General features: G+C 36.7%; 1 protein-coding gene across 2 annotated transcripts in view; it reads right to left on the bottom strand.

Moving 5' to 3' along the window:
* mus81 (MUS81 structure-specific endonuclease subunit) overlaps nt 1–19,233 on the bottom strand; it is a 29,352-nt gene that overhangs the window by 9,848 nt on the left and 271 nt on the right. The window contains 13 exon segments of one of the 2 annotated variants that reach the window (NM_213518.1): nt 5,867–5,962; nt 6,040–6,159; nt 7,991–8,103; nt 9,191–9,318; nt 9,432–9,608; nt 12,419–12,571; nt 12,676–12,761; nt 14,838–14,918; nt 15,294–15,410; nt 15,482–15,546; nt 15,574–15,594; nt 18,565–18,694; nt 18,791–18,955. In NM_213518.1, the coding sequence (NP_998683.1) occupies nt 5,867–5,962; nt 6,040–6,159; nt 7,991–8,103; nt 9,191–9,318; nt 9,432–9,608; nt 12,419–12,571; nt 12,676–12,761; nt 14,838–14,918; nt 15,294–15,410; nt 15,482–15,546; nt 15,574–15,594; nt 18,565–18,694; nt 18,791–18,928 (1,425 nt within the window). In that variant the 5' untranslated portion in view covers nt 18,929–18,955. 2 annotated transcript variants of the gene reach the window in all.

Below are 19,233 nucleotides of genomic sequence, written 5' to 3'. Positions count from 1 at the left end.
ACAACCGTTAAGCAGAGAACACCAAAAGGGTGAAATGATTTCTGCCAACAGATCTGACTGTTAATGAGAGCAAAAAAATGAACTATGGGTATCGGCCCATTAGATTGTGAACTGAAATTAATGAAAAAATCATTGATTGATTCAGAAAAATGTCCCCAGCGGAACTGGGAGATAATGCTCAGAATACAGCAGACTGTGTAAACAGGTGTTACACACTCACAGATCTGACCAGCAACATCATGTGGCTTCCAGAATTAATATTGCAAAATGATGCATTAACATTAATTCCACATGATTGAATTTGAAACTGATGAAAATTCTAAAATAACTATGGTTCTTCTCTGCTTTTGTTCTCACCTTAGGCGGACCAATAACAAAGAACACTCCAGATCCGGTCCACATCAAACAAATACAAATGAGGGCAACAAAAGGTTAGGCCATAACCTGAGGCCAAAAGTCTCCCATCTTGCATCTCAAAGCAAGAACCCCTGTGGTGCTAACACCTCACCTGCAGTGAGTCCTCTGAAAAAAGTCTTTGATCAGTCATCAGAATAACAATTATCCACAGCTGATCTTATCAATGGATTCAGCACTGTAGGAGGCTTTGTGATTTCACAAAACATCTTACTTCAACTAAGATGCAAATTATTATATGTTAAACAGAGACATGAAAGATCTCATAGTTAAAATCTTCCCAAATTGCTTAATAGCAATGGGACTAAAACCCTGGTTACCTAGAGGCGATAAAGAACTTTACTGCCTTGTTCCTGCAAAGACCAATAGCAACAGACTCTATTGTCACGAATCCTGGTGGCATTTTTAAATTTGTTTTTATACTATACACATGTTAAACCACATGTCCTGTATGAAAATGGAATTAACTATGTTGAAATTCATGCTTTGATCTCCAAAAGTAGAAAACTCTGCTATCCCCTGTATAGCTGCAGTTTGAACTACAAACAGGAGTATAGAGTGTGATAATTAAATTAACCATGAAAATGCATTTTTTACAGGATCCAGCTTTGAACATTGCACCTTAAAATGCTCCGTAAAAGATATTATATGGAATCAATTTGAGCCGGAACACACCTCATGTTCACATTCTTATGCTGGCTCCCTGCTAAGACAGGACTAAAATTTTGCAACACAATTATAAAAGTTGATTACCATTGTTCGGAGCATTACACTGACACATAGCCACAGGTAAACCCAGGCACATAGATAACACCTTAGTCTTCAAAGACCCAGGAGTCAAATCTCTTTAGTTAAGATCTTTTGTCCATGTTTATACGAACAAAACACATTAGCCTCACACACATAGAACAGAATAATTAATCTGATGACAGACGAGACAACAAACACCCTCTGACACCCTCTGTCAGCTGAAAAGAAATTACACATTTGCATGGCTTTGACAACAAATTGATGGTATAAAATTTCAATAGAGGCGAACTTGCCAATAAATTCAAGAATAGTTACACTGACTGGTGTGGGGATGGTTGACAAACCAGAGGGCCCCTGGTTTTCCAATCTATCACCAATAACAGGTAGAAGTGCTAAAGTGATTAAAATTAAACCGAAGTGAGGACACTTCTAATAATCACTAGGACATTCAAATTTGACAAATACCATCAATTGTGTTCAAGCCCCCCCACACACACATAAACACACACACACACACACACACACACACACACACACACACACACACAAACACACACAAACACACACACACACACATAAACACACACAAACACACACACACACACACACACACACACACACACACACACACACACACACACACACACACACACACACACACACCACACAACATACACACACAAACACACACATTATTATAGATATACCTTCATAATTATGGTTAAATAATGTGATTACTATCATGTATGACAAATATCTTCACGTTTTTTCATTTTGAAAATGAATGTCATTTATTTGAATGTATTGTCATGATGATATGTTTTATGATGCATACTGCCTGTTATACTGTTTTAATAAGTTGCACTGACCTTTTGATAGCTTTACCTTGAGTAATTCAAACCAAGAATATTTAATATTCTCCCTATCATTATACCCTATCTCAGTGGTGACAAAGACTTATCTGTTTTTGATTGGACCATTTAAACAGATTGAAAGAGACCTGAGACCAGTTGTACGACTCGCACTTGCTGACTTTTATGTTTTGATCATATATTTTATGCTTAACCTCATGACTTTCTCCAATGCAGAATGACACAAGTTCATAACTGTTCAATCGCTGAGCCATCAAGTTGCTGTTTAGGTGTCCGAGAGAAGGCAGTGTATACACACTGTAGACCCCCACATGCCGATGTCTGCATATCTGGAGGTGACCAGATTCATCAGAAGAAGCAGACTATGAGAAGCCCACACGACGTGGACACTTTTGTCAGGGGAAGGACACAGTGGAAGCTATGAAGGCCTGTATGGACTGAATGAGCAGTGCATTCGGGTCAGGCTCCTCAAAAGAGGTGAAAACGAGCCTGGACCTGTTTAGCTACCTGCTGAACACGACTTACAACTGATAATGCTGCAGAGACTGTCTTGAATTGCCCCTGAACGACCTCAACAAGGATACATAGTGACCCCATGGACACATTTATATCTGACCCACGGGATCAAATGGGGGTTATCTGTAAGAATTGAAATATTGCAAATATTCTGATATCTTTGACAATTCAAAACATGAGCTGAAAACAGAGACTGGTGACTTCACAACCCACCAGGGAGGAATGCGGGAAAAACCAGTTCCTGCTGCATTTGCATCTGACTATGCTGAGACTCAGCTTCATCCCCCCAATTTACGCATATGGTCATTTCAATGTTTGAATGTTTTAGATTAACCAAACTGACTTTAACTATCATGTTTGATATCATTTGAAATGTCTCAGTGCGATTGGTACAATGGTCTCATTCTCTCAGAAATAGACATAATCAGAACAATAAATATATAACTTCAGGCATCTTTTGAACCACTGTGAGAGGTGTAACACTAAGGCCCCGTTTACACTAATGCGTTTTAGTTTGAAAACGCATAAGTTTTGCTACGGTTACGCCATCCGTCCACACTACGCCGGAGTTCTCGAGCGCCGAAAACGGAGCGTTTCGAAAACGCTGGAGAGGCCGTTTTCATTCTAAAACGCTGCAGCTCCGTCTCAGTGTGGATGGGGAAAGACGGAGATATCTGAAAACGGAGGCGGGGCTGCAGACATTCGCCTCTCTGATTGGGGCTTTTCCTCAATATTAAGTAGCCTAACACACAGTTCAGTCCTGAATCTTCTCCGTGTAAGTTCAGACTTCGCAAGTTTGATCAAGGCTGCATCTCTTCTTCTCAGTTTGATATGGAAAACATACCGAGGACACGCGTCAATCTTCACAGGGAACAGTGTACTTTATAACTTCATTCACATCACCTTGGCTACGTTGTTTCACTTTCTCAACAATAAAATGTAAACTTGATATAAGGAACTGCCTATTTTTATTTTAATATTAACAACTAAACAGACAGCAGAAATGTTGAGGCGTCGTGCTGCATGAGAGTCATCTTCACTGTGTGCATATTTATAACAAAACGGAGCCGATAACAACTGCCTCCTTTCAATTTCAGTGAAAATACGAAACACACCCTCTCTTTTGCTGAATATCAGTTTTAATAATCGATAATGGCCATTATAAAAGTATAACATACAATAAGTTTATACATTATAGGAAATAAAGGCAAGCGATCAGTCAATATACAGAATGTAGGCTACGTGGTTTCATTAATCATTAACTTATCTTTGCGCTCAGCCAAAACACGTTACCTGAGAACAAGTAATAGATTCCAGTGACCAAAGTCAGGGAATATGTCGTTAGATAAAGACAACAAGATGAATGAAATATCACGTTTAATAAATATAGTGAGAGTAGATCCAGCGGGAGATGCTTGATGAGAAGTCCGACTAGCAGAGCTCTCATCTGGGTAGATGGGCTCCAGCGATTGCCAAAGTGTGTGTGTGTGGTCACGTGATGTGCGTTTTCAGCGTTTTGGTGTGGACGGAGAGCAGTTCAGAAACGCTGGGTAAAACGCGAGTGTGGACGCGGATCGTTTTCATTCTAAAACGCCGTTTGAAAACTAATACGCACTAGTGTAAACGGGGCCTAAGTGTGAATGCCTTCTTTGTTATTCACACCCCCTTCCTTGAGGGAATTCTTGGATTATTTAAGGTAAGGCCTAAGAAGGACTCAGGGCGATTCTGCCTAACCAGATCAGCCCATAACATGGGGTCTGCCCATGTTATGTAAATTTCAAAGTCAGGAATGCATCTTTTTCATCTTGGATTTATCTTTGATAATTTGATGTTTTGTATTGATCATTTATGAATTGACTGATTGAATTGGCATAATACATTTACCTGACTAATAAATTGTAATGTTTGACCATATTTTGCTCACTCTGTAATTATTAATTCAAGTAGATTACGCTGTATCCTTGTTTCCGCACGTCTTGCGTCAGGTCAGTAGACGGACTAAAATCCAATTGAGATGGAGCATTGGCACACTAATTGTGTTTTAGGGATCCGGCTGACTCTTGGTATTGATTCATGTGTACTTAGGTGGAAAGGGCGATAACTTCCGTCTAGGTCAACAAGGTGTTGCACGACTAACCTAGATTGGGTACCCGACCTTTGTTTGAAGGTAATATTATTCTAAATTAAGTTCATATGGGAAACCATGGGCTTGGTGAAAACCAAAGTTACTATAGAGTCCAGTAGTCGGGTACATTTATATTAATGCCCTAACCTCTAATTAGAAATGATGATTGTCTTAACTCAAAGGTGTACATCTAAGCGGGACTAACTAAAGTATTTTAGAACGAGCGCGCTGGTAGCGGCCATCTAAAGTATTAGTCAATTTACCTCTGTTTAATATTCAAGACTGACCGGAGTGTGACCGTGAGGGACGCCTTCGGCCGAGGCGATTTCTCTGAGCGACATGAGCACCCGAATGAACGGATGTAATAGTTACTAGTGAAGACAAAAGGTTCAAACATTTATCTAAATTACATATTGATATAATCTTCTTAATGTTTTATAATTGGAGTCAGATAAAACGAGGATAAATATATTAATATTCTAAACCACCTCATACTAAAATTGGAGTCAGATATGAGTTAAGTTTAATATAAATCAACATTGTGCACTGGAAAGACCGAACATGCAGTGAACCTTCATCCACCAGTGGACACCGGCATTGGGCCAACTGGGTGGACCTTACAGTACGTTACAGTGCTGTATTTATACCATAGTAATGGTAGTGTGTTGAGTGTGAGATGGGACTCACATATCAAGAATGTATGCATTTTGTGTTAGCAACTCTTTGTATAACCCTGAGTTACTTTTTGGTTGGCCATCTGTTTGTTTCAAATGAGTCTCCTGTTTTCGTTACTGCAGACAAGTTCAGTAAACAAAAAGAAAGAAGAAATGCCTGCATGTGTTTAGCACTTTTCCATATTGTAAACACAACAGTAATCTGTAGTTATTATTGTGATATCCTGATTGCAACATAGAAATACTGGGATATGTCTCTAGACTGAGGATATTTCATGCCGTTCAGCCTTATAATCTTAAAACGTGAGCAAAATCACCTGTTTTGTCATCACTTTAGACATTACGCTAGAGAATGCCGATATACAGCTATATAGCACTTCTATTAGTGTGATGTTGCACATTTATAGCTTTTTTAATGTACATACAAAAAAAAAGCCTTCAAGATGCTGATGACACATCATAACCCTCTTTTGGAAAACATTACATTCTGATTTCATGTAGACTTTAAAAGCAACCTGGTATAGTTTTTGGAGGTATCTGGTCATGATGGTGAGGTAAGCAGCCGACTCCTTCGCATCCTGCACACGCTTCACAAAGAAGCCGTCAACCACCTGTGAATAATACAACGAATACAATCAGTTCCTCATCATTCACCACTGCATGGCCGTCTCTGTGGTGTGCTGTTCACCTGTGTATTGACTATAGCCTGTTGTAATGTGCTCTCTGGTATACTGAGATGAGCAGCCGCTGATCCACATTCCTCCACTAGATAAATGGGCTTTCTCAGACCACATCTCTTCAGTCGAAACTAAGGATGACAAGACAATTGAGAACAAAAGCAGTAAAATAATAAAACACATACGAAGAAAGCTACAAATAACCATTTACAGGACAACTGAGAATCAAGGCTCATTTGCCAACACAGGCACATTGGACGCGTATTTCGGCCTACATTTTTATGAAACCGTAAAAACATACTTCGACATACGCATGACTGCAGTTTTGAGGGCAAATGAACACTACAGTGCAGTATGATGCCAACAACTTTTGCTCCTTTTCACACTAATAATATTTACAAGTTATTATCTTAGAATACAGGACTGTTTTAATCCAGTTCTTTGCACAACACCAAATATATACCACAAAACAACTTAAGTGTGATTTAAAATTAAATTCGTTTGCCAAACTTATCCATCTCAATATTGACAACTATTCTTGCATGGTCGGTGTGACGAGTCTCCGTTGTTCCTGCTTTGGCCGGCCAGCGTGTGGGACTAGGAGACTCATCCATCGAATTCTGAACACATCTGTTCTGTTCTGTTAAGTCCATTTCTAGCTTTAGTTTTGGTTAACAGTTGTACTTGGTGGCTAAGTTTGAGCATTTGATTATTTCTATTTTAAAATTCTTATTTGTGTTTTATTTTTAAATAACTAAATGTTTTTTTTTTTTTTTAATCGGCACCAGACCACCAGTTTATGTCCTCCTCTAATTTGTCATGGCTTTTAAACCAAGCCGTGACAGTCTGTAACTCACTTTATACAATGTTGTACATGTGATGCAGAGCGGTTTTTTTCAGGTAAAGCATGGTTTCACAAAATAAATAAAAGCGATGTAAAATCAAGGTAAAACCACATGTTTGCAGAGCACTTTTGGTTTTGAAAACACTATTGGTTGGGTACATGTCAGTGGTTTGCTACTTGATCTTCTCGTGGATGTATACAAAGAGGACGTGTATTTGAAACGTACCAAAAAAAACTAAGGTGTTTCAGATTCGCAAAAATGTAAACAGCACTTTCTAGGACGTGTCAATTAAAAAAGTATGGCAAAACGTACCCAGATCAATGTATTTAATGTTTCCAAAAATGAGGCATGCATCTCCAATGAGCTTTGGCTGTCATTTTCATTTTTTGTTTTAGTCATTGAAGAAGATATTTTTTATTCTCTCAGTATGTGGGATTCTTTAAGTTTATATTTTCAAAAAGTATGCAGTAAACATGAGCCAGGCATGAGCCAGGCTAAACTGGGTTTGTGTAAAATGAGAAGCCTGCACATGAACAACACTAGGAGAAGGTTTAGCTGAAGAATGACTGATTATGTAGAATAACTGAATATGTAAAGCATTGATTATCTGTTAAACATTCATATGAAACTATATGTGTCAGAAGCCAGAGTGAGTAACATATTATCAAGTTATTATGCTATCGTGACAATGTATGTAAACACTTAGTTCTTTTGCATCTATGCTCTGTTGTCAAAACAGTTGCTGACATAGATCTATGACATCTCTGGCTGTAGCAAGCTGGCAGAGATCCAAGAATAACAGGACCACCTAGAGTAAAAACTTATCCAAGGATGGTCAGGAGTTAAAACGAGACACCTAGGGGTGTGTCAAATAATCTTTATAAAGATTGTGGAAAACACAGAGACTTTAGGAATTGTCCAGGAGAGACTTCAGAATGCTCTGAGGTCTGCTCTGCACTTTCTCGGCCTTATTATGAAGAATAAAGTCTATTTTCTGATATTTAAAACCTTCTGTCTGATAATTTCTAATTGATAAGAAGTCAGCAATTATGACAAATGACACCCAAGATAGGGCTGAAAACGACATCATCTTGCGGTTTTTTTTTTTGGCTCAAACCTTCTGCTCTCTGAAGCGTCCGTCTATAATGCTTCCACATAGATCATCCATCCTCTTCCTCTCTATGATGTAATCAAGCACCAGCTCTTTTCCAACTGGTGGACGCAGCTGTCCTGTAAACACAATAAAAAGTTTTTTTTTGAGATTTATAGAAGTGGAACCTTTATTATCCAAACAAAAAAGTAAATTGACCTGACTAACCTATTGAAAATTAGGTTTTCCATACTAATGCATTTATATGATTAGTAATTTGATGGACAAATGACAAATAGTGACACCAAAAAAAAAAAAACAAACAAAAAAAAAACAGAATACCTTTTGCAAATCCTATCAAAGCAAACACATTAAAAACATGCTGCACTTTCTCACAAATGCACATAAATTAAGAAAACGCTCTGCACTTTCTTGCAACACATGCAAATAGCATGGAAGACAATGGAAATGTTTCAAGGGGACCCAAAAACATGATGGACCCAGCTATTTAGGTTATGGCTATTTAGGATAATAATATACAAAAAACATGGGATTGTGCAATAAGAATGTTAAAATAAACAATAAAACCCCCTTTCAGTGATCACCTACAACTTCACTGAGCAATAGTCACGCTACAATAAGCAAATCCCAGTCTGGTCCGTCACATTTTTTGGGTCCACTTGAAACTTCCGTTGTGTTCCATCCTATTTGCATGTGCTGTGAGAAAATGCAGGCGCTTTCTTATTTGTTTGGGTTTTTGTAATTGCATGTGTTTTCTTTAATTGCAGCACGTTCATACTTTTATTGAATAAAACTAATCAGAAAACATTTTAACGAAAGCTGTACGTAATAAATCCTGTAAATCCACATATTAACCACAAATAGCTTCATACCACATTTAAACCACAAATAGCTTTATACTTCCATAGCTGTAAACATATTCAACAAACTTACAATTTACTAAACCAGGCAAGTCAAATTAAAATTAAAACCTACAATAACATTTTTTAAAATAATTAATAAAAACTAGTAGTAATCTCAATCAAAATCTCTTGAAATAATAATAGTAATAAACTGGCATCCGTCCTAAATGTTGAGAAGAATAAAAAAAGACCTCATTTGACCTAATACACTTTCTAGATCACTTGTTCCGAGCAACACTGCCATCTGCTGGTCATGAGCTAGTCCTGCATCTCAGTCAAACACTAAAGGTCACACGAGTTTTACCAGGAACAGGTGTCACTCTCTCACGCGCCACCCAGAGAAAGTCTCCAACATTCAGCTTCCTGACATCAAACGTCACACTGTTCCTCTGCAGCTCCTTCACCAGCTCCTGTTTGCGAACACTGCTTCCTCTGTCAAGTAAAGCATGCAAAGCTCATTTAACTCTACAGGCTATATTCAGTTGTATAACACAGAGCTCACAAAAACATATTTGTACTATATGCAAGACATTATCCGCTCTCACCCTGTTGTCTCACATAAGTCAACACACAGCACAATGTCATAAGAGCCTGGAGAGAGATGCCAACCCATTGCTGTCCTCCCGGTTTCTGACGTCTGGGACTTTCCCATGGGATCTAATTCAGACGACAGACCTCTGGCCTGGTTTACAGGAAGAGCTACTGCAGGCCTTTCTGAAGACCTGCGAGATGATAGATCAGTTAACCTGCTACCATCAGCATCACAAACTTTGCCGTCAACGTTTCGGAATGATTAAGATGTTTAGTGTTTTTAAATGTTTCTCATGTTCAACACGGCTGCATTTATTTGATTGCATTACTGTAAAATAAGCACCATATAATACCATTGTGAAGCATGTAATTAGTAATTACCTTTGCTCATTTATTAATAATTCCACTAGCATTACTAATCAGGGCTCGAAATTAACTTTTTTATTTGGTAGCACCGGTGCTCCCAACTTCAAAACTTTAGGAGCACCAGAAAAAATTTAGGAGCACCCACCAAAAATGATTAAGCACCGCTGCAAATCGTATTTTAAGGGATTTATTGTATTTTAAAACAACATCAATTAGGATTAACAAAAAACAGAAACAACTATAACTAATGCTGTGATGACATTGATATTTGTGTGTAAAAATTCCAAAATGAATGGCGAATAAATATAAAATATTAATGATGATGAAAATGACAATAATAGTAACAATGAATTACATTTGTCATCATCATGCTGCCTTGAATGTGCTTGAATGCATGTTTTCTGCTATAAAAAGTCTGTTACTTTATGAAAAACAAATGTAGTTTGCATCAAACAAAAATGAAGCATTGCAGTAAGAAATATTTATTTTGTACTGCTGTTTATATATGCATGTCAGTTTAATAAATAATATTTCTGCTACAAAACAAACAAAAGATTATAATAAATAATTAAATTCAAGGCTGAAAGCTGCAAAACAGTCATCAGTAACTAAATAAAAAAAATATATATACACCCTAAGAAAGAATAGACAAAAGAAAGTAAGTAAAGTCTCACTTCTATTAATCTTTAAAAGTTTTAGTTTCAGTTTGTGTCAATTTAAATGTTCAGTCTGAGCTGATTATCATTTTACTGTGTTAGTTGAAAAGCAGGCGAGTCAGCCGACCCAATTTATGAGCAGGTTGAGCAGGATTCTTGCGGTGACCACCGGCGGAATGCGGATTACCGCTGTTTGTTATGAGCCGCAGTTTCAGTGTAAACTTAGTAAAGGCGAGCTTCTTTGGCGATGATATGTACAGTATTAGATTTAACTTTTAGCGGACATTTGCGCTGAACACGCAGTGTACGCAACGCATCGAGATTCGGGCGCCTTCTCCGAAAAGCACGTACTCGATTGATCTCAGCTGGCGGATCAATATTCACCACATGTCATGATCGCTCTTATCTGCGCCTCAACTTTAGGTGGGGTTTGCAAACCTGTGTGCTTTAAGTTTTCACTCTTCAGCCGTTTGTATTTCCCGTGGTCATAAAAGCTCCTTCCCTGTCATCTGACAGCGGAATACCTTGAGTGATTGATGGCTTATATAAACCAATATAGGCAGGGAAGAGCAATTCAGCACGTTTTTAGAAAAAATCAAAACAGGTCGCACTACAACCATTATCTGCAGTCGCACTAATGCGCCCATATATATTATGAGGTCGCATAGATTAATTTTCGGGCGCATATGCGACCAAAATGGTCGCAATTTCGAGCCCTGCTAATGATGAAAATTATTTTGCTGCTTTGTTTTTAGACTAAGAATTTTTTTATAAATAGAAAGTTTAATTTTTAAAAAAAACATAAATGTCTTCAGTGATCGTTTTTAAGGATTTTTAAGTGCCTTTCCTGAATTTAAGTGTTCATTTACTCATTTTAACACCTTTGTTGCAGTGTAACTATACATAAATTAGGGATATTGTTTTAGCAATGTGCAAATCTACAATAGTCACATTGCAGGATCTGAAATATCATGTTGGATTAACAAAACTTGACCTAATCTAATAGGTTATAATAGTGTGAAAGACTTTCAGTTTGATGTATTTTTAAGCCCTGTGACTGTAAGATTTTAAACAAATTTAAACCATTTGGGCACAATAAATTCAAAAGTCTGTCACTTTAACAAAGATAAATTGTAAAGGCTATACAGTGTTAATTTACATTTAATTATTGCACTTCTCAGCCTCAATGTTGTTGTTCTATTGTTTTCATCCGTGCATTATTTTATACATGTTTTTATATTTTTTACAAAATATCGCAATGTCAGTTTTTTCCAATATCCTGCAGCCCTAAAATAAATGTAAGTGCTATTAACTGCACATACGTACATATGGTTAGGGTTAAGTTTAGGGCAAACTGAGCTAGTTGATGTTACAAAGGCAAGTACATGGAACATGTGCAACGAAGACCATTAAATAAACTATTAGCGTTTATAGTTCTGTTCACTTAAAAATAATTTAAGCACAAGAAATTATGTTTTTACCTTTAATAACGATTAATTGTATTTATATGCATATGCAATAGATACACTATAGTGTTATTTTACTTTTGATTACTTAATTTGTGCCTGAATACTGCTAGACTCCCAGAAAACCATGAAATACTGTTTATTTCATTTGTATCTTTGCTTTGCTGTATTTAAAAATGATTAGTTTATTATATTTTATTCAGATGCAAAATTAATCCCAATTAATCCAATTTTATTAATCCAGTTTTTAAAAAAGACCCATTTTTAAATATGGACAAAAGTAAAATCGATATCGCAATATGGATCTCAGAAAAACAAAAAAGTAATGTCAACTTTTTTCAAAATTGTGCACTTTTGTAAACAAAAGTAACCAAAGCTGCAAAGTATATTTACAGAATCTTAAATATTGGTGACTTTTGCTACTCATAACAGCATGAGACAAAATCCAAAAAGTCATCAAACCTGTTAACTGCTTAATATAGGCAAAACAAAAGGCATCCTGCTTGTACTCACCAGCTCTCCTTCTCCTCGTCTTCATCCTCTTCCTCCAAAGTCAAATCTACAACATTTTGTCCATCCTGAGAGTCCACATCTTCATGAAGCGTCCCCGTCTCTTCTGAATCCAGCTTCTCTGCTAGAGACAATCCCTGATCGGTCAGTGAATACCTGAAATACATAATATAATAAATACATAACATGATCAAGCGAGATGAAGAGCTACCGAACTCAAGGTCAAGTAGGAAAACCACGACTGTGATTGCAGATCTCACCTGGCAGGATTGTGTGTTTTCACAAGCTCTTTCTGGATGAGTGTGCTCACTGAAGACCACGCCGTGTACTTACTGCCCAGATCAGGCTTTGTGTAGGGAATGAAACGCATAGTTAGATTACAGGAATTGATTATAGTTGACAAATTGGGATGTGGGGCGGTGCAGTGGGTATCATTCTCGCCTTACAGCAAGAAGGATGCTGGTTCAAGCCTCGGCTGGGTCAGTTGGCATGTTCTGAGTTTGCATGTTCTCCCTGTGTTTGCATGGGTTTCCTCCGGATGCTCCGGTTTCAAAGTTCAGAAACATGTGGTATAGGTGATTTGGGTAAGCTAAATTGTCCATAGTGTATGAGTGTGTGTGAATGAGAGTGTATGGGTGTTTCCCAGTACTGGGTTGCAGCTAAAAGGCAATCCGCTGAGTAGAATATATGGTAGAATAGAATCATGGAGTAGAATCATTCCGCTGTTGCGACCCCAGATTAATAAAGGGACTAAGCCAAAAAGAAAACGAATGAATGAAATTGTGGTGTTTTGTATGAGCCTATCAGGGTTGCCAGGTCCAAGAACATTTTCCAGCTCCCCAAAAAAATTCCTTGTCCAATCAGAGTCAATTGCTGGATTCCCACCCAGGTAAAGCATATCAGGTATATACTATAAATGTGTTCTAATTTGTATATTTACACATTATTATTCAGTGTCATTTTGTGGTATCAATAGTATAAACAGTGCATCAACCTCGATAATTTTAAAATGGACAAGTGCACCTCAAATATTTGGACTAAAAATTATTCAGCTGATAAAAAAAGTGTGATAAGTTGAACACATCATGCACTTGATGCTTGCAGATTTGATTACATTGCTAAAGGGGAGAAATTTTCGATGCAAAGGTTATGGGATGGTAACAGTTAGGTTATTTATTTAATATCATTATGATCCCTATCTTTTATCAATTTTTGAAAAAAATAAAAGAAGTAGAGAAAACCAAAACATTTGAAGATTAGTATTAAAATAAAGGCTACATTTTTGCTCTATGGAGCACTATACTTATGTTTACACTTCTAGCAGTCCAAGCATTGATTTGAAACAGTTTGAATTTGTGGTTTAGAAAAAAAAATCCTTTAAAATGTTCCAACTTCATATACTTTTCCATTGGAAATATAAGCGCTTGTGTGCATATTATGTAGTGTGTCATTTGGAATGTAGCTAATATCTTCTCTGATATTTTGTAATACACATACATGAAATGCGGTGGTAGCCAGTTTGAAACACTATTTACGTCACAAAAATAGTTACCTATATGCGACAAACAAAATATAGTTTTCTCTTTAATAATAATTGTATTTATTATGACATTGTTTCTTTTTAATGGGTTAAAGTGAAAAAAAAACACTGTTAAAGAAAGACTGAAATAAAAAAAATACTTATAATACTTGCATAATTGCAAGATTAAAATGGGTATTTTTTTTTTTTTAAAAGGCAAATGCATTGATTAACCATTACTAATGGTGTATACATTTTGCAGCCAGTTTAAATGTCATTTCGGCCTCTCAAAGTATATAGTAAATTTTTTCTGAGTCGTTTAGATAAATTAATCTGTGCTGTCGCCTGTGAAACCAGGTGGAAAGCGGTCTTTAATAAAAGTGTAATGCAACAATGCATACAAGCTTTTGAAGTGAAAGCAAAAGTTGAATTCCGGACATTTTAGGAGATTTAGAAACCCGGGCCAGACCAATTATTTAAGCCCTAAAAATGCACGTCTTTGTGGGTTTGAAGAGCACGGGAAACTGTCTTCACGATTGCTGACGGGTCTCACAAGCACAGAATGAAACTGGTAAACAAGAGAAGATTTTCCACTACTAAATCAATCATGGATGTTTGGCTATATTAAGCAGATACAAAAAGTGTAAATGGATGTTAATAAAATTTTTTTTTTTAAAAGAGCCACTTTTAAATATCTTTCTCTTATAGTAATGTTCTGTATATTTAATATGTGCAGTGCCATCTATAACAGTTTTAATTTTGTATAAATGATAAATCAAATATTTTGACAGCAGCAACATGTATAAAAGTAGTCACAACCGGCACCTTCATATTTTCAAAGGATTGTGTGGGAAAACTGGCAACCCTGGCACTGGCAACCCTGGAGTCTGTTGTTGGCCTTACCACTGTGAAGGACTTTTCACACAAGGGTTGTGCCTCAGTTTGAAGCTCATTTCTGAACATGAAGCCTTTACTGCCAGGCATCTGAAAAAAAAGAGACACAACTAAATGCAGAGGTCAGGTTGCTCCAAAAATCCCATATATTATGTTCACTTCAAACTACTGAAGTCCTTATTACACCACAGTATCATCCATTACAATGAACAATACTACAAATGTACCATTTTTGCATCTTTAGCAGCTTATTTTACAAATGAGTTTTAAATAGTAAATATTTATATTTCATTTCCGATACCTTTTTTTTTTTTTTTACCTTTTGTATAGTTGTTTTTGCTTACAATCTGTGTTGTAATACTGCAATTTATCTGACAGCTACTTGTTTTTTTTTTTTTTTTTTTTTTACAATAAACAAAACAAAAGGCTACTGAAAAAAAAGGGATACTCAATGCTAAATTTTACCTGTATGTGTCTGTATAACGTGAGCAGTACCGCGTATCCTCCAGACCTCTTCTGTGGCACATACTCTCGCTTCTTCTTAGCACCCTTCTCTTTTCTTACTTCTTTTTGTGTTAGTTTCTGTATAAGAAAACATTCATGAGTTTTTAATATTAAATCAAACAAATAAGCACAATTTATTTCAAACCAACCGTATGTTCGCTAAAATTCCCTAAAGGTTCCTTCTGACTTTCCTCCATTTGCTTGGATGAAGCCATGTTGTTCCAATGACAGGATGGAGCCAAGTGGACTGGAGCATCTGGACCTTTCAGAAGAGGGGGAAAAAACAGAAAGTAGTTATTAAAAGCTGAGGGTAGCTGGAGGATTCGGGACCCCTGATATTATCCTTTTTTTTTTTTTTTTTTGGTGAATTGCATCAGTTGTTTACAATAAGACTGTAGGATTTTTGGCTAGTGCTGAGAGTCATGTCTATTTAAAATGTGAACTTCTAAAGGCTACTGACTTTTTTTTGAAGGGTAATTTTCCACTCCACATCTTAGCATTTGCATTCCTAGCCAACATAAACTGGAGACATTACATTTTTCATATTTTCCTTTTTTTACATTTAATTATTATTATAGTGTTCCTAGATGTAACTCATGTCATGGAATGAATTATATTATGATATTACATGTTGACAATTAATTACAATGATCATGCAAGGCATCCTAATCTTATAATAAAAGGAGACAGAAAACTATCTATTATCCCACTCAATGAATGAATATTAGATTAAAATCAATTATAGAAATTTGAATAATTTGATAACAAAGTAACAGTAACTAAGCTCAAATCAGCACTTGTGGTGAGAACATAAATACAGTGCTCAGTATAAATGAGAAATAGTTTTATTCATTTCTCAGTGAATATAGGCAATGCATTTTGCTGCATTCAAACAAAACAGATTTATTAAACAGATATATTAATTAAAATAATATTTTAGTCACCAAACATATTTAGAAATTGAAAGATAAAACAATTAAATTCAAGCAAAATATTGCAAAAAATTAATTACATTCTACAAAATTTCAACAAAAAATTTCCTTTTTTTCTTCTCTTGATTTTTCCTCTTTTTTTATTTGTATTTAATATTTTTCTATAACATAAATTTGGGTGTACATGTTTTTGGATCGTTATCTTATTTTGTTAGATAAGCTCTAGATTTTACTTCAGTACTGACTAATCTAATCTATATGCAATAATATAATATTGTAAAGCTTCCTAATAAAATATAAATTTAAAAGACAGATTTGTGAGGGGTGTTCTCATATATGCTGAGGACTATATGTTGCTATATATGAAGCCGTGGTGCCCATTCTTTGAGATTCTTGGTTCTGTGGCAGAGCACCTAACATATTGAGCTTTTTGGATGTGTGCTGTTAAGACTCTTTTTAATTATTTTGATTACGACAATGAGTGATATTAATAAATAATTTAATATAATAAAAACTTAATGTTTTCTAAATCAGCTTTGTGAGTCAAAATAGTTTTTTAATGCCAAAATCATGTTCCATAAAGGTATTTATTTAGGCCCAATCCCAATTCTATTTTTGTATCCCTACACGAGTGTACCCCAAAACGAGTGTGAAGGGGAAGGGCTTCAAAATGTACCCCTAAGAAATAGGACAGCACTACAGCACCTGCACACGTCATCATATGACATTGTGATCTCTTGCTTCATTTGAGATTGATGATCACGACTGCTATAGTTAATCCAGTCGTGTTATTTTTTGGTTGTTATCTTCAGACATACATTATGTTATCATAACGATATAATGCAGCAATAAGATAGTAACTGTACTGCGCATTTACACCATGGCCTCATCTATGCAAACACATTCCCAGCCACTAGACTTTTCTGACAGGGTATTTCAGTGTCGAGTGTCAGAATGTTGTGGGACTGCTGTACAGGAGTTATGATTTGAGATTATAGATATCAAAATTTAGCAGTTTTTATTTTAGCAATAGGGTTAAAACACGGTAAAACGTGAACGCAGATATGAATATAATAAAACATGTGCTTGTTTGTTGTAAAAATTTGTAAAAATGACAAAAAATACTAATTTGTGGATTTCTTTACTTCCGGTTGCAGCAATCCTGCCGTTGTGGCAGGTATATTCTGGGAAATCTTCGTACCCCTTGGATTCAAGTGTGGTCCTGCAAAAAGCTTCATTTGAAAGGGTATCTACCCCTTTACCTTAGCCCTACGCCTTCAAGCTAAAGAGAATTGGGACACCACTACCCGTTCACAGCAACAAACAAAATGAGGGGTAGAGGTAAGGGTAAGGGCTAAGGGGTAGAATTGGGATTGGGCCTTAGTAAAGTTCCTACTGTAAATACACCAAAACACAATTTTGATTAGTAATAAACATTGCTATGAACTTAATTTGGACAATTTTGATGTTGATTTTCTCAATTCTAGGAAAAATTTTATCCTCATAGTGAAGGTTTTCAAATAATTGTAACTCAAACCAAATATTGTCTTATTCTGCACAAAGAAAGCCTTATTTATTCTGCAAACAGATAATGTATATGGAGCAATTAAAAAACTGACAATTATGACTGGTTTCGTGCTGCAGGATCACATTTTAGGATGGGCTTTTAGTGAAGGGGCCCAGAGTACCCACATAGCAAAATATCTCTGGCCCAGCTCTGTCCCATAAGATCAGCTTGTGCTTGGCCCACATAATGCAGTGAATTACAGTACATAAGTGGACCCAGTCTGGCTTCCAGACAAGGACCAAACATGGACCATATCTGGGCCAAGTCTCAGCCAAGTTAATAACCCATAACTGAGCCTGAACTGGGCCTGATATGTTGGTGTGTCAGAACTGCAATGAAATTGATAAATTCATGAATCATTGCGCTTTAGGCATGCTATGGGCATGTTTTTTTCTCAAAGCAACCTGATTGGTAGACTTTTTTTTATTTATTTGAAAATAATAAACATGCATTTTAAATGTGGGTCAAGATAGGCTAAACTTACACGGCCTACATATCAATTATTAACATTTGGGCCAAATACTACATTTTACTTCTGGCCCAAGTATTCTGTGGCACCCTAAAGACAGTGCCACCTCTGCCAAACCAGAGCCATGTTTGGCCCACATGCTTAATGCCACTGCCGGATGAGCGCCTGCTGTGCCAGATGTATGCCAAATCTGGGCCAGAAGTCTTTGCTACCTGGGTAGATCAACAAGAATGAACCCCTCAGTTACACACTGAAGCTCCACACCGTTTTCCCGGTAGTGTTTCTGCAGGCGCTCGTCCAAAATCTTGCAGATCCCGTCGCCGAAGTTCTGCAGGATCTTCGCCTCCTTCCCGTTTTTCAGAGGAAGAGGATATTTTTTCAAAGAGTTTATGGCCTGTACAACAGAAAGCACAGCATTGCAGGTGAACAGTTCGCCATATTTTAAAAAGGTTTATATTCAAACTGAACTGCAGCTCAGTCAGTCGCTCACCTTCTGGTAGACGAACTGAGTCTTCAAGCCCTTCTCCTTGGCGCTGTCCCGTAATTCCGTCAACCACTGCAGAAACAGAGGATTGGGGCACGATGGCAGAGGGCGCTTCCGTCCCAAACACACCTGATCCGTCGGCATATTTCAGTCCGACATCTAATTCACATCCTAGACAGCAAAGAGACTCGTGTAACGTTAGTTTGCGTGTTGATTATACGTTAAGTATGACGCAGCCACTTATTTTGCAATAATGCGTTCTAGGCACTTCTAAAAGTGTGTATAGTTAGACCATTTTGAGGGATGTAAATGGAAACAATGGTACCAAAGTATTGTAAATGTTTTACATTTTTAATTTCTATAGCTTTAGAGAATCCAAAAGAGCCACATATTGATAAATACTGTTATAGTAGCTGTTTTAACATTAAGTTATGATTGAATTGCCTTTT

This window comes from Danio rerio, chromosome 7 (genome assembly GCF_049306965.1).
Source record: "Danio rerio strain Tuebingen ecotype United States chromosome 7, GRCz12tu, whole genome shotgun sequence".
In the NCBI taxonomy this organism is placed as follows: domain Eukaryota; kingdom Metazoa; phylum Chordata; class Actinopteri; order Cypriniformes; family Danionidae; genus Danio; species Danio rerio.
The sequence above is the reverse complement of the archived record's forward strand: the minus strand, read 5'-3'. Positions and strand labels throughout refer to the sequence as shown.